Source organism: Sorex araneus, chromosome 4 (assembly GCF_027595985.1).
Source record: "Sorex araneus isolate mSorAra2 chromosome 4, mSorAra2.pri, whole genome shotgun sequence".
Lineage (NCBI taxonomy): Eukaryota > Metazoa > Chordata > Mammalia > Eulipotyphla > Soricidae > Sorex > Sorex araneus.
In genome coordinates this window covers 89,019,326-89,033,602 of record NC_073305.1, presented here as the reverse complement: position 1 = coordinate 89,033,602, position 14,277 = coordinate 89,019,326, and the positions used below count along the sequence as shown (strand labels likewise).

Genomic DNA, 14,277 nt, shown 5'->3' with positions numbered 1-14,277 from the left:
GTAAGTAGATCATGTTCCAGAATGTACAGGGACATAATATAGAGTGTATTTTAAAAGTTCAGTTTCATGTGTGCTTTTTCAGGACAGTGTACTTGTATTTATTTGTAAATTGACCATAGGTGGGAAAATTATTTCTTGAAATTCTGAATAGAGCCATCCTGGTATCATCCATAACTTTCAGTGGAATGTCAGTGGAAGAGGTAGTAAGCATCTTATATTGATTATAAATCTCAAAATGTTTTTGTAGGAATCCACCTCTGAATTTTTAGAACACAAGAAAGATCTTGAAGCTTTACAGAATCTCTTGAAGGAAATCTCCAGCCATGGTTTGCCAGGGGATAAAGCTCTGGTTTTTGAAAAAACAAATAATTTGTCCAAGAAATTCAAGGAAATGGAGGATACCATCAAAGAAAAGTAAGTATCGGGGCCGGAGTGATAGCACAGCGGTTAGGGCGTTTGCCTTGCACACGGTCAACCTGGGTTCAATCCCCGGCATCCCATATGGTCCCCCAAGCACTGCCAGGAGTAATTCCTGAGTGCAAAGCCAGGAGTAACCCCTGAGCATCGCTGGGTGTGACCGAAAAAGCAAAAAAAAAAAAAAAAAAAAAAAAGAAAAGTAAGTATCACTTAAGAAATTGGATTTGGGGAGCCGGAGTGGTAGTATAGTGGGTAGGTTGTTTGCCTTGCATGCAGCCGACCCAGGTTAGATCCCCAGCATCCCATATGGTCCTCAATCACTGCCAGGAATGATTCCTGAGTGCAGAGCCAGGAGTAACCCTGAGCATTGTCAGTTGTGACCCAACCAGCCCTCCGCCCCTCCCCCCAACAACAAAAGATTAACTCTTTAAAAAAAATGAAATTGAATTTTTTTCGATTTTTCACTACTATTCAAATGAATTTTTCAATTATGTGGATACCTAAAACATTTTGAACACTGGATAGTAAGCGTAGAGCTACTTTATAAGTGTTTTTTTTTTATTGCTAGTTTTTGCCACTGAAGTATATTGAGTGGGGTCTTAAATGCTTCTACAGAAAAGTATAAAGTACTATGTAAGGAAATGATATGGTGATGGTAGTGTGCTACTGACTACAGTCAACTCTCGTCTCTGAAGCCTTTAATGTAGATCGCATTTTTATATGCAAAGGCAGAAACAACCTTGAAGCATAACTTATGATTTGTTGTTTTCTGGGCTCAGTTGAGAAGCTCTGCGCAGTTTGAAAACAGTTTTTGAGCCTCCCCCCAATTTCTTTTGGTAAAAGTTTACTTTATAAAGGATCATAGATGAGACCTGACTGTGACTAAACAAGTTAAAAAAAAACAACAGGAGAATGAACATAAGCTGAGTTAGAAAGCTAGACATAGAATTTGTGGCTGAACTTTTTATATTTCTGGCCTCGTGGTAGTGTAGCATACACATCCTGTTTTTGCTACAGTTTATAAAGAAGACCCTAAAGAGACAATGATCATTTCTCATTTAGCTAGCCTCTGTTTCTTCAGAATTCTTTACTTCTTTTGTGTGCAGTCTCTACTCCTTATAGAGCTATTGTTTCTATATAACATATACAGAATTCACATTGCACAAAAGAAACTATCCTTAATTGTCCTAGATTGTTTATTCTTTCAGGTGTATCCAATTTTCAGACAATGCAGTCATCATAATTTGTCCCGCTGCTAGGGGGTTCTCCTAGTTCCATATACTTGCACGCATGCACATGTTATCCACATGCTGTCCTACTCACTATGACGATCCTCACACGTGCTCATATGCCGAGCATGTGTCCTGCTTCCCGGCACTGAATTCGCACACCTATCCCTCATGGCTCACTGCGGATCTCAGTGGCTACCTGTGGGTGACACGTCTGGGGAAATTTTTCTGCCACTATGTCTCACCTCCTTTTTTTGAGACTGAAATCTGTGCACCCAGTTCATCCATTCAAGTGACAGTTCTCTGGAATGGGAGCCACGAGGTGGCGTTATATTTCCCTCACGTTAGAGATACTTCTTAAATGTTTTCCTTCTGGTTCCGTGCCTGCCGGCATTAAGCACCATATAAAGTGAACAGATCAAAGCCCACTGAATCTAAATAATGTTAAAGCTGTTTATATAGCCTTAGAGTTTATGTAGCATTATTGAGCCCCTTAACATATGGGTCACAGATTTCCTAACTACTCGGATCTCTAGCTACAGGCCTTGCTCAAGGAATAGATGCTTACTTAGTTCAATTGATTTCACTTGTTCCCTATGAAACCTTTCCTCTTCATGCCAAGTGTTGCAGTGGGTGTTGGCAAGGTTTTCTTAATATTAAATCTAATATGGTAATAATTATTAGTAATTATTAGTAGTTAGCAGTCACTTTCTTTGGAATGTCTCTCTCCTGTGGCTTTGAGAAATTGTCTTCGATGATTTTTGTTATCTAGAAAAGAAGCTGTAACTTCTTGTCAAGAACAGATGGATGGTTTCCAAGCACTTGTTAAGTCATTAAAGTCCTGGATGAAAGAAACAGCAGAGACAGTGCCCGTTATACAGCCTTCTTTCGGGGCTCAGGATTTAGAGAAAGCTTTGGAAGAAACTAAAGTGAGTTGTTGTATCTAATACAATTTATTACTTGCTTTGTCGTTAATAAAAAGCAAAAGACTAAGAGTGGTTTCCTTTTATTTATTATCGCAAATTATATTCTTGTGTCTATACAGTATATTTTAATATTCAGAAGTCATGATGATGGGCTAATTGAGATTTTTGAGAAAGAACACAAACTTTCAGCTCATTTGCGTTTTGTTTTATTTTTTTGCCCCCCAGTGAGATATAGCAGAGTGACTGTGTAGGTATCTAAATTTCTTTCTCCACAAATCTCTTAGTTTTAGTTATTTTTTGATACCTTGTAACAAAACATTAAGTGGAAGAGCCTTGTTCAACTCAAATTTCACTCTTCCTAGAATATATCCTCATAACCAGTATTTGAAGGAAGAAGTTACTTGACTGCCTAGTAAAATTATATGCAGATCTCTGGTCATCTGACTCAAGTCATAAAACCCAATGACCAACCCTTCGGCACCATTTTTCCATTCTAATTCGGTGGCGATTGGTATTTTTAAAATGTCACTCTAAATTTTGAAGATTTGACACTCACCATTAAATGGACTTCTGCATTCGCACTTATTTATTTTATGGTTTCTAGATATTTCTTCTTGTAACTTGGCTACTCTTGCCTGCTGTAGTTTTCTAGAGTTACAGTTGACAGTTACTTTGGAACCTCTGACCCCTGGGAAGAAAATGACTGACACTGTGACTGACAGCAGAATGTAGGATGGCCCATAGCCCACTTTCCGGCACTAACAGTGTTAACAGTCACCGAGGCTGTTGGAATAAATCGGGATGGTTCTTCCATCCACTTCTCCACAAAGCAGGACCCACAATCATTGTATTGAGATGTGTTTAAGAAATTGAATTATAATGTGCAACTTTCAAAATACAAAGACTGAAAATAAATGTGTTTTTATATCTCAAGAAATTACAAGAACAGTGGAGTTTGAAAGCAGCAGAGATTCAGAAAGTAAACAGCAGTGGGATCTCGCTATGTAACCTCATAAGTGCTGTGACTGCCCCTGCGAAGGTACTGGCCACAGTTATACCAGGTATGTGCTGTATGGGTCGCTGATGTGGTTGGAATCGGGCTCAACCGGGGCAGCTTCATTTGTGTATGTTTTGCATTCATGCACAAAGTAGCCTCAGAAATAAAGGGAACATGACAAAGAAGGAAGATGGTGTGTATATAAACAAACACACACACACATACCCACACACATCAAAAACTGCCCTGGCAAAGTATCTTTCAGTTTTCTTCTGTTTTGTTAAGGACTGCAATTTATACCTAGCCAGCTTAGTGTGTAAAAATAAGGAGCATTATGTTGGGGAAGAGGAAAGCTCAGATTCCAGTATGTTTTTCGTAATAGAGCTGTTGAAAGTTGTTTGAGAAATTTCATGTAATGAATGAATCTGTTAGAGAGCCCAGTGGGCGGCTGAAATATAAGCTTCATCTAGTGAAGCCAGGTGAGATCCCCTGACCCCCCCCAGAAGGGACCCCCAAATACCAAACTGGGAATAGCTCCTGCACACCCCAAGATGTGACACAAAAACTGCAAAACAAAAAAGTTTGCTGGTCTGGGGAAAAAAGGGAGGGAGGGAGGGAGGGGGGGGAGGGAGGGAGGGAGGGAGGGAAGAAGGAAGGAAGGAAGGAAGGAAGGAAGGAAGGAAGGAAGGAAGGAAGGAAGGAAGGAAGGAAGGAAGGAAGGAAGGAAGGAAGGAAGGAAGGAAGGAAGGAAGGAAGGAAGGAAGGAAGGAAGGAAGGAAGGAAGGAAGGAAGGAAGGAAGGAAGGAAGGAAGGAAGGAAGGAAGGAAGGAAGGAAGATTGTTTTTGATAAAGCATACCTGTCATTACACTCCCATCTACTTTTCTCTCTACTGTATTGCTAAAGAAGACAGTCAGATATAATGTTCATCAGTATGCCTAAATCACAGTTTCAGTTACTTAGCTGTCTTCTTACCATAAGGGAGAGTCATGTAAACATCATGATTTTAAGATCAGTTTATATCATTGATATAGTTTGAAGTTTAGAACATATTTTTATTGTGTTATCAGATTTTTTTAACTCTTGAAATAGACAGCATATCTCCAATCTTTGTTTTGAGAATTTCTGAGTATCTGAGGTTTATCGTTTCTGCTCAGCCACCTAGACCCTTCATGTGAGACCAGTGTTGCATCTGAACCCCTCATTCCAAGCCACTTTTTCTGCTCTATTAATCCCATTTCAGAGAATGCTCAAATATGCTGTGATGATCTCTCCTTTCTCTCCTCATCAGATTTCCTAAGTGTATTTAAGGAAATGAATTCTTAATGTTTAATTTTGGGGTTTTTGTACCCACATTACATTTGTGATGAGTAAAATATTCTTTCTTTCTATTCTTGATAACCCTCAAGCACTGTAGGATTTAGTCTTGAGCATCTTCAGCGTATTTCAACTTTCATCTGAGATGCCATTGTGTATAATTTTTTTTTTAAAAGGGATGAAGCTTGGATTTAGATGCAGATATTTAAGTCTTTTTAAATGCATTCTCCCATCTGCTCAATTTCCATCATTGTGTTTTGGATATATAGCCAGTTAATATCTGTACCAGGAAATAATTGACTTTGTTTTTGCTTTTGTTTTAATTTTGGTTGGGGGAGCGGGGGGACATGACAATGCGCAGGGCTTACTCCTAGCTTTGCACTTGGGGATCACTCTTGACAGGGCTCAGAAGACCATTTGAGGTGCTGGGGATCAAACCCAGGTTGGCAACGTGCAAGGCGCATATCTTACTCTTTGTATCATCTCCCTGGACTGAAAGTAATTTGATTTAATTATCGGTGTGAGAAAGAGAAGAATACTATGTGTTTCTCTTGATTAAAAGAAAAAAAATTACTGATCACTGAGTAACTCCTATTTGTTCGATACTGGATTAAACTCTCTTTAATTCTGCCCTTGGTGTCGTAAATTAGGTATCATCCCTTTAGTTTGCTAGGGTGCTAATTCCATCCATTCCCACAGATGGTAATCAGTGGCATTGGGATTTAAGACCAAAGCCCAAGCTATTCTGAGCCACAGTGCTCTCCCGTCTCTGTGCTGACATGTTTATGTTTTATTTAGGTTTTACTTTTCATTTTTAAGAAAAATGTTTGTGTTTTTTTTTTCTCCTTTGTTGGTTTTTGGACCACACCAGGCTGTGTTCAAAGATCTCTCCTGGTAGGCTCAGGAATCACTATGGGGTGCCAGGGTTTGAACCTGGGGAGTTGCGTGCAAAGCAAATGCCTTATTTGCTGTATTACCGACCCTTTTTTCCAGGTATTTTTATGACATATTCCTGCTTTAAACCCCTGATAACACTGTGTAACTATGCTGAGCAATTTTTAGTCTGTAAGAGAGGTGTCCTTTTGTCTGGCAGTCCTTTTCGCTTCATCCAGCATACATGTAGAGTGAGCAACTTCTGAACTTTGGGGGCTGAAACAGCTTTATTAGTCAAACAACTTTGTCCAAAGTTATTAATATTTATTGCTTAAGGCATAAAATATCAGCTTGGTGAATCTGTAATATCTAAGGCAGTCATGTCACTACTTATTTTTAGAGAATAAGTTTTGGTTTGATGCTGGAGAGTTAATTCAGGGGGAAAGGTATTTGCCTTGCATATAACCACTCATTTAGCCACAACCCCGGTTCAAATCTTGCTAACACATATTGTCCCTAAAGCATCCCCACGAGTCACCTCTGAGCACAGAGACAGGAATAGTCCCTCTATGCTGTCAGGTATGGGCACCTCCCAATTCATTTCAAATTTTTTTGAAGTATGAATTTAATTTTTAATAGGGGCTACACGCAGTGGTGTCGGGTACTGGGAACTGTGTCTGGTGATGCTCAACTCTTACTGTGCTCTGGCCTACATACTGAGGAGAGATGGGGAGGTCACACAGTGCTGTGAATTTTACTAAGGGTCTACACGTGCTGGGCACGTATCCTACTGCTAATCTCCTCAGCTAAAGTTCTGTAAAGAAGAGAGGTTATAGTTTGATCTTTAATCTTGGACCTTTACTTGATACGGCAATTGAATCACTAGTTTACATTTTCAAATAGTAATGCCACACGCAGCAGTGCTCAGGGCTTACTCCTGGCTCTGTGGTCAGGGTTCACTCCTGGCTACAGCAACCATATGTAGTGCCAGGAATTTGAAACGGGTTGGCTGTGTGCCAGGCGAGCACCTTACCCCTTGTACTATCTTTCTGAACTCATTAGTAATAGCATTGTAAAGTGATTAGTGTTTATGAGGTTTAATTTTATGCTATTGACTATTAATGTGTGGAAATGTTAAGGAAATCATATTGCTTCAGTGTCAATATCTTTTTGCAGGTGGAGTAATGTTAAACGGTGAAGGAACAGCCATGGATACTCAGGGAATTTTGGCAAATAAAGGTGAAGGATAATTTTTTAAAATGCTGCTTATTAACTTTTTTTGAGAAAGAGAGAGGTAGAGAGAGAGAGAATAGATGTGAATAGGAGTTATAATGAAATTTCAAGTTGAAATTTATCTGTTCTTTCAAGTTTTAAAATCCCTCCAACAGTATTCTAGTAGGCTTGCCATTGACAAAATAGAAGGGAACAATGTATCAAGCAGACTTTCCTGTATAGATCTCTTCCCGAAGAACTCTAAAAATATGCTGGTGTTATTTTTTGTTTGTTTTTGGCCACACCCAATGGTGCTCAGGGATTATTTCTGGCAGGAATTACTCCCGGAGGGTTCTGAGTCCCATTTGAGGTGTTAGGAATTGAACCTGTATCAACTATGTGCAAGGCAAGTGTCCTCCCCGTTTTTACTATCACTTCTGCTCAATGTTATTTTTTTTTTCTTAAAACTTTAAGGATTAACATCCATCAAAAAGGACATGACTGACGTAAACCATACTTATGAAGATCTTGGCCTCTTACTTAAGGATAAAATATCAGAATTGAATGCTAAACTCTCCAAATTGCAAAAGGCTCAGGAAGAATCAAGTGCAATGATGCAGTGGCTCGAGAAGATGAACCAGACGGCAGCCAAGTGGCGTCAGGCACCGACCCCAACAGACACAGAAGCTGTGAAGACTCAAGTTGAGCAGAATAAGGTAGACTTCACGAATCACGAATCACGAATCACGAAATCCTGTTGATCGTTGATTTCTCAAGCGGGCTCAGTAACTTCTCCATTTGTCTTATCCCTGAGATTTTAGAAGCCTCTCTCCACTGGGCCTTCCCAACAGTGCTGCGTTGGAGGCTCTTTCAGGACCAGGGGAATGAGATCCAGCTTGTTACTAACTTGAGCATATGAATACAACATGAGAAGCTTGCTAGGCTGTCCCATGTGGGCAGGAAACTCTCAGTAGCTTGCTAGTTTCTCCCAGAGGGAGAAGTAGGTTATAAGATACTGCTTCTGGGAGCTTGCTTTTAAGTCTCTGGATGTTGGCCGTTGATGGGATTACACACACCTGGGTTTTTCTGCCGGTACTTTCATGCATGAGGCTTGTCCGAACATGTGGAGAGGGACCTTGAGCATGGCTGTGGCTAGGTTCTGGTGGTCTTCAGCTGCCGGGAGCTCTGCTCGAGACGGGGAGGGAAGCTAGAGCCCAGCCCTCCGAGGGGCCCCGGGGAAGACAGCCAGGCGTGCGGGCAAGAGACTCTTTGCAAGGTAGACTTGGAGGGTTCAATACATGAGAGATAGTATTCAACTGATCCTGTTGATCAGGAGACCCGATTTCTTTTTTTTTTTTAATTTTTATTTAATCACCATGTGGAAAGTTACAAAGTTTTCAGGTTTATGTCTCAGTTATACAATATTCAAACACCATCCCTTCACCAGTGCCCATATTCCACCACTAAAATCTCCAGTATACCCACCGCCCCCGCCCCCTCACCCCAAACTGTATAACTGAAGAATTTCACTTCATTTTCTCTTTACCTTGATTACGTTCCATATTGCAACACAAAACTCACTATTGTTGTTGGAGTTTCCCCCAAAGAAAGACAGCCCTACTAAGGAAGCATTTGATAATTGGTTTTCCATTAAAAGATTGCATGTTTTCAGTTTTTAGAAAAGGCTGCATTAGCAGCCGCGTGGCTCGGATGTGTCCCAGTCCCGAAAGCCGGAGGGAGCCGTGTTAGTTGCTGCTCAGTGTCGCCAGGGCTCTATCTGGAGAAGGTGTTGTGGCTGCACCTCCTCCGTCCGGGTCCCCGGTGTTGTTGGCCTGGTTTTGGGTCCGGAGCATTTCTCCGGCTGTGTTGCTCACCAGAATGCCTGGCCTCTTCTCTGTTGAATGTGGCAAGATGGCGCCGAGGGTGGGTCGAGGGCGTGACTTCCGGCGGCCGGGACCACTTGGAGTTTGGGCTGGTGCCGCCCCACTCCAGTGCCCCCCCGCACTCGGATGTGTCCCAGTCCCGCAAGCCGGAGCTGTGATAGTTGCTGCTCAGTGTCACCAGGGCTCCATCTGGAGAAGGTGTTGTGGCTGCACCTCCTCCTTCCGAGGAGACCCGATTTCTAAGTATGTAATTGGCCAATTTTAATTCCTTTGGGCCAAGATTAGATATGAAAATGAGTGTGCTGTTGTATACAACTAGTTTTGCTGCTTTGATAGTAGTTTAAATCTATTATTTTAACAGTTAATACTGGAAAAGATTTGAGGGCCCATTGGATTAGGTTCTATTCTGATCTATTTAAGTAGGATGAGTTTTTTAACAGGAATGACTTTTTTCTTCCCCCTTTTCAATACACGGTCTTTCTTTTACACCTGGAAAGACTAAGAAACTAGTTTTCCATTGTGACAGTGATGGCAAGAATGTTCTTGAATTACAAATATTTTTGAACAAAATAATTTTTTTATTATTATCCCCAGAAAGAGTAATTAAATAGTTTAATGTGTTATCTAGGAAATTGCTTATTAAGTAGCAGATTTTCAAATCTGTCAGGCTTCCTCAATAGTGAGCCTCTATTAATTAGAAACTTACTAATTTCATCTTCCTTTTCCCCTAGATGGCTATGCATTAGAATAATAACAAAGTTTCTTCTACATGGTGGGATCAGAGTTACCATCTCTCTAGTATTAGTATTCATCTTCGGGATTTTGTATCAGATAGTTGGAGCTTAATTAAGAAGAGGAAAGGAAGATAATTCGTGCTAAATTCAGGGCATCACCTACTTCAGTGTTTAATAGTGGATTTGTTTTCCCCTCTTTGGGTCATGCAAAGGGGCAAATGCTTTATTTTAATTGTGGTTTTGACTTTTGTTTGATGTGGAGTTATTTAATGTATTTCATTTTATTTTCCCCACCCCCTTCTTAGTCATTTGAGGCAGAACTTAAGCAAAATGTAAACAAAGTGCAGGAGTTGAAGGACAAATTGACAGAGCTTTTGGACGAGAACCCAAACACTCCCGACACCCCCAAATGGAAGCAGTTGTTGGCAGAAATAGGTATGTTATGTTGCCTACACCAAAGTCCATGAACAGAAGCTTAATCTTTTTAAAATCAGAGTCTCTGTCTGAAAATATTTATTCAATGGTCATATTTCTCTTTTAATTACTATGTTTCAGGACCCATTTTTGCATATTCAGAAATAAGTGTTTCAAGTTTACTGTATTGCAACTTAGCAATTCTTGTTTTTTGTTGTTTGTTTGTTTTCTTTTTTGTTTTTGATGAGCACAGTATATTTATTTATTTTTTATTAGAGAATCACTGTGATGTACAGTTACTAACTTATGAACTTCTGTGTTTGCATTTCACTCATACAGTGATTGTTTACCCATCCCTCCACCAGTGCCCATTCTCCTCCATCAATGATCCCAGTATCCCTCTCACCACCCCACCCCATACCCCACCACCCCACCTTGCCTCTGGGGTAGAGCATTCCCTTTTGTTCTCACTCTTTTTGGGTGTTGTAGTTTGCAATAGAGGTACTGAGTGGCCTTCATGTTCGGCCTATAGTCTACTTTCAGCTCACCATCTTTCAATCCGAATGGGTCCTCTTAACATCCTCTACTTGGTAGCACCGTATATTTATTTTTATTTATTCATTTATTTATTTTGGTTTGGGGCCATGCCTAGCAATGCTCAGGACTTCCTCCTCACTCTGCTCAGGGATCACTCCCAGCAGTGCTCAGGGAATCTTGTGTGGTGCCAGGGATTGAATCAGTGTTGGGATTGAACCAGTTTCAGCTGCATGCAAGGCAGGTGCCTTACACATGGTTCCATCTCTCTGGCCCCCAAAATAACATTTTTCAAAGTATTTTTTTAAAAAATTAGTTTAAAATGAGATGAATTACAGCTAAAAATGTTAATTTTATTGATGCAATTCAGGGAAACTTGTTAGAGAAGACTAATCGTTTCAGTCTGTAGTTCTCAGTCTGTGTTTCTGGAAATAGCATCATTAGCATCACCTGGACACTTGTTAGAATGCAGATTCTCAGGCTGCACTGCAGATTTGTTTTCTCAGAAACTATCTCCCTGGGATCTAAGAACGTGTATTAAAGACTCTCCAGGTGATTCTAATGCAGCTAATGTTTGAGAACCAATAATCTGAGCTAAACATCCTCAGGACCAAAATGAAGTTCTGGTTACTGGGAACATAAAAAGTGCACAAAGTTTTTATAATCTAGGATATGGGAATGTTAAAAGTGTAGTTAAATATTATTATGAATCACTGGAAGACAATGTGGCCTTTGAAAGAAATATAAAAATCAGAAAAAGGCTACCAGTTTTAATAGGAACACATTTTGTTTTTAATCAGGAAAAGGCTAACAATTTTAATAGGATTACATTTTGCTTTTTTTTTTAAAAAAAAAGATGAGTTTTAAAGGGTTGATGAGATTTTTTAGTGTAATTTGTGAGCACCTGGTTACTAGTGGGTAGTTTGAATAGAAGAAAAGGATTAGATTTAGACAAGCAAATTTGGGAGTTTGCCTAGACTAGATCACTGAAATTTTATAATAAAAGAAAAAATGTCTATTGCTTTAGGTCAGTTTTGTTGACTAAACAGACTCTACTAGAAGCAATAATACTTTAGGAACGTGGGGCTGTATGGAATATTCCATATTTTCTATTTCCTGAATTTAAAATTGAATTCAGGGGCTGGAGCAATAGCACAGCGGGAAGGGCTTTTGTCTTGCACACGGTCGACCCAGGTTCAATTCCAAGCATTCCATATGGTCCCCTGAGCACCACCAGGAGTAATTTCTGAGTACATCGCCAGGTGTGACCCAAAAAGCAAAAATAAAATAAAATAAAATCGAATTCAAATACATTTTCCTTGTACTTTTGTTCACACACAATTCCCAAGTCCATGAGATCTGTATAGTTAAATAGGATTCTCTTAGGTTAGGCTGACATGAATTGCAGCTGGAAAAAATGTTAATTTCATTTACGCAGTGCAGGGAAACTTGTTAGAAGACTCATCAGCTGCTTAGGATGATATGTAGGTGGCCACTTTGTATCTTTTGAGTTATCTCCTCTAGTCTTTTTGGATCCTGTGATATTGCATGTATAGAAACAACCACCAATTTATCCCTTTTCTTTTTAGATCACAAGTGGCAAGAACTCAATCAATTAACAGTAGATAGACAACAGAAACTGGAAGAATCCTCTAACAATCTAACCCAATTCCAAACCATTGAGGCTCAGTTAAAACAGTGGCTTGTGGAAAAGGAACTGATGGTCAGTGTGCTGGGGCCCTTGTCTATTGACCCAAATATGCTAAACACACAAAAACAGCAGGTGCAGGTGAGTATGACTTGACTTTGCTGTATCACTGTATCACTGTCATCCCATTGCTCATCGATTGCTCGAGCGGGCTCCAGTAACATCTCCATTTGTCCCTGTTGCGTGCTAGTGTGGCCCAATGGCATCTGCTCGCTCCAGGAATATGAAGAGTACATTGTTGTTACTCTTTTTGGCATATTGGATATGTCATGGGTAGCTTGCCAGGCTCTGCCGTATGGATGGCATTTCCTCGGTAGCTTTTGGGCTCTCCAAGAGGGGCAGAAGCTTTGAGCTTATATAGCTGAGGCGGAGGTGGCTGGTGGGTGTCTCCCACTTACCTAACTTTTGGACATTTAATTTCTTTCTTTTTTTTTTTTTTTACAACATCAGTAACTTTATTGAAAAGGGGGGGCGGGCCCCATCCCCGCCCCTGCTCCGCAGCGCTGGCGCCGGCTCTCGGGGTCCGACGGTCCGATGGTCCGAGCTCCCTGCAGCTCGAGCTTAATTTCTTTTTTTTTGTTTGTTTCTTTTTTTGGCTTTTTGGGTCACACCTGGTGATGCAGAGGGGTTACTCCTGGCTCTGCACTCAGGACTTAGTCCTGGCGGTGTTCGGGGGACCATATGGGAAGCTGGGAATCGAACCCAGATTGGCCGCATGCAAGGCAAACACCCTACCTGCTGTGCTATCGCTCCAGCCTCGAGGCCATTTAATTTCTTGGTAAACTTGGCCCCGAGTTGTTGGGGTCTGGTTAAAGGCACAGCAGCAATTTTGGGGTATCTGGAAGTCTGAAGGTACCATTAGGCTGCTGATGCACTCGCCCCACAGGTACAGGTGGACCTGCTGGCGGCATCATACCCATGGCTTGACTTAACAAATGTTTCCATTTTCATTCTAAATACTGTAGCTTTGAACACTGTGTGCCTGAAGTTCCTTGAAGTCTATTTGTAGTGTTTCATATGCCCCCTACGTAAGATGCCATCCTGAGGTTAATCCCACTCTCCTGCCCGCTCAAGAACCAAAGCTAGGAGACACCCCAGAATGTCTAGTCATTTAGACATTTCATATTGTGGTTTGTGCAGACCTTGGTGTTTGTTTGTTTTCTGTTTTCTTTTTGGAGGTGGGGGTGGGAGGGTGGGGGGAAGGGAGTAGTTTGAGCTATGCCCAGTGGTGCTTAGTGGCTATTTCTGGTCCTTTACTCATGGGCAGACTGTTTTTAAAAAAACAAAACCAAAAACACGACTGTATTTGAAGTATTAATGTGATTGTATAAATAATAACATTTTTATGAGACACTAGTATAAGCTTTTATTGTTTAGATATTATCCCTTTGAGGTTTTATTCAATCTTGATTGTGGTATTAGATAATGAAACTTGTAAAGCTAATGTAATAACAGCACTGACAGGGACGAGAGGGGAGATGGGAGAGGATGGGGAGAAAGAACAAGGGAAGCAGAGAGGGTCCTCGAGGCTTAGAATGTTAGGCTCGTCTGATGATACAGCAGACACATTCCAGAAGGGGGAAATGGCCATAAAATTTAAGTTCATGGAAAGAGCGGAAGCTCCGTTGTCGTTTTAGTTAGGTTTCTCTATGACTTGGTGGTAATAGAGCAGTGAGACTGGGCTAATACACATCAGTCTTGGGAGTTCAGAGTCAGTTTAGAGTTTTGGGTTCTGGTTCATATATATCCTTAAGCTAAAGAGAATGGAAACAGAAAGATCAGCATGCGTTAATGCAGGTTGCCCTTAAAATGATTAAGAAGGAAATTTGGGGGATAATTCATTTTATAATGAGTCTTATTGAGACTATACAGTCTGAGCAGCCTTTTTTTAAACTCAGATTCATTGGCTAAATGTTTGCAATTCAAGACTGTAAATGCCAATGCATCTTACGTTTAAAAAACTTCTACAGTCACTGAATTAAATTATTTTATAAAACTGTTATTGCCATGCATTTCCTTAGGTTTAAATGCTATA

At 40.6% G+C, this 14,277-nt stretch overlaps 1 protein-coding gene across 10 annotated transcripts in view; it reads left to right on the top strand.

Moving 5' to 3' along the window:
- DST (dystonin) overlaps positions 1–14,277 on the top strand; it is a 558,535-nt gene that overhangs the window by 437,226 nt on the left and 107,032 nt on the right. For all 10 annotated transcript variants that reach the window (XM_004605867.3, XM_055134251.1, XM_055134257.1 and 7 more), the window contains 7 exons: positions 248–414; positions 2,419–2,575; positions 3,507–3,633; positions 6,934–6,996; positions 7,444–7,685; positions 9,892–10,021; positions 12,124–12,323. In XM_004605867.3, the coding sequence (XP_004605924.2) occupies positions 248–414; positions 2,419–2,575; positions 3,507–3,633; positions 6,934–6,996; positions 7,444–7,685; positions 9,892–10,021; positions 12,124–12,323 (1,086 nt within the window). The remainder of the gene's footprint in view (positions 1–247; positions 415–2,418; positions 2,576–3,506; positions 3,634–6,933; positions 6,997–7,443; positions 7,686–9,891; positions 10,022–12,123; positions 12,324–14,277) is intronic.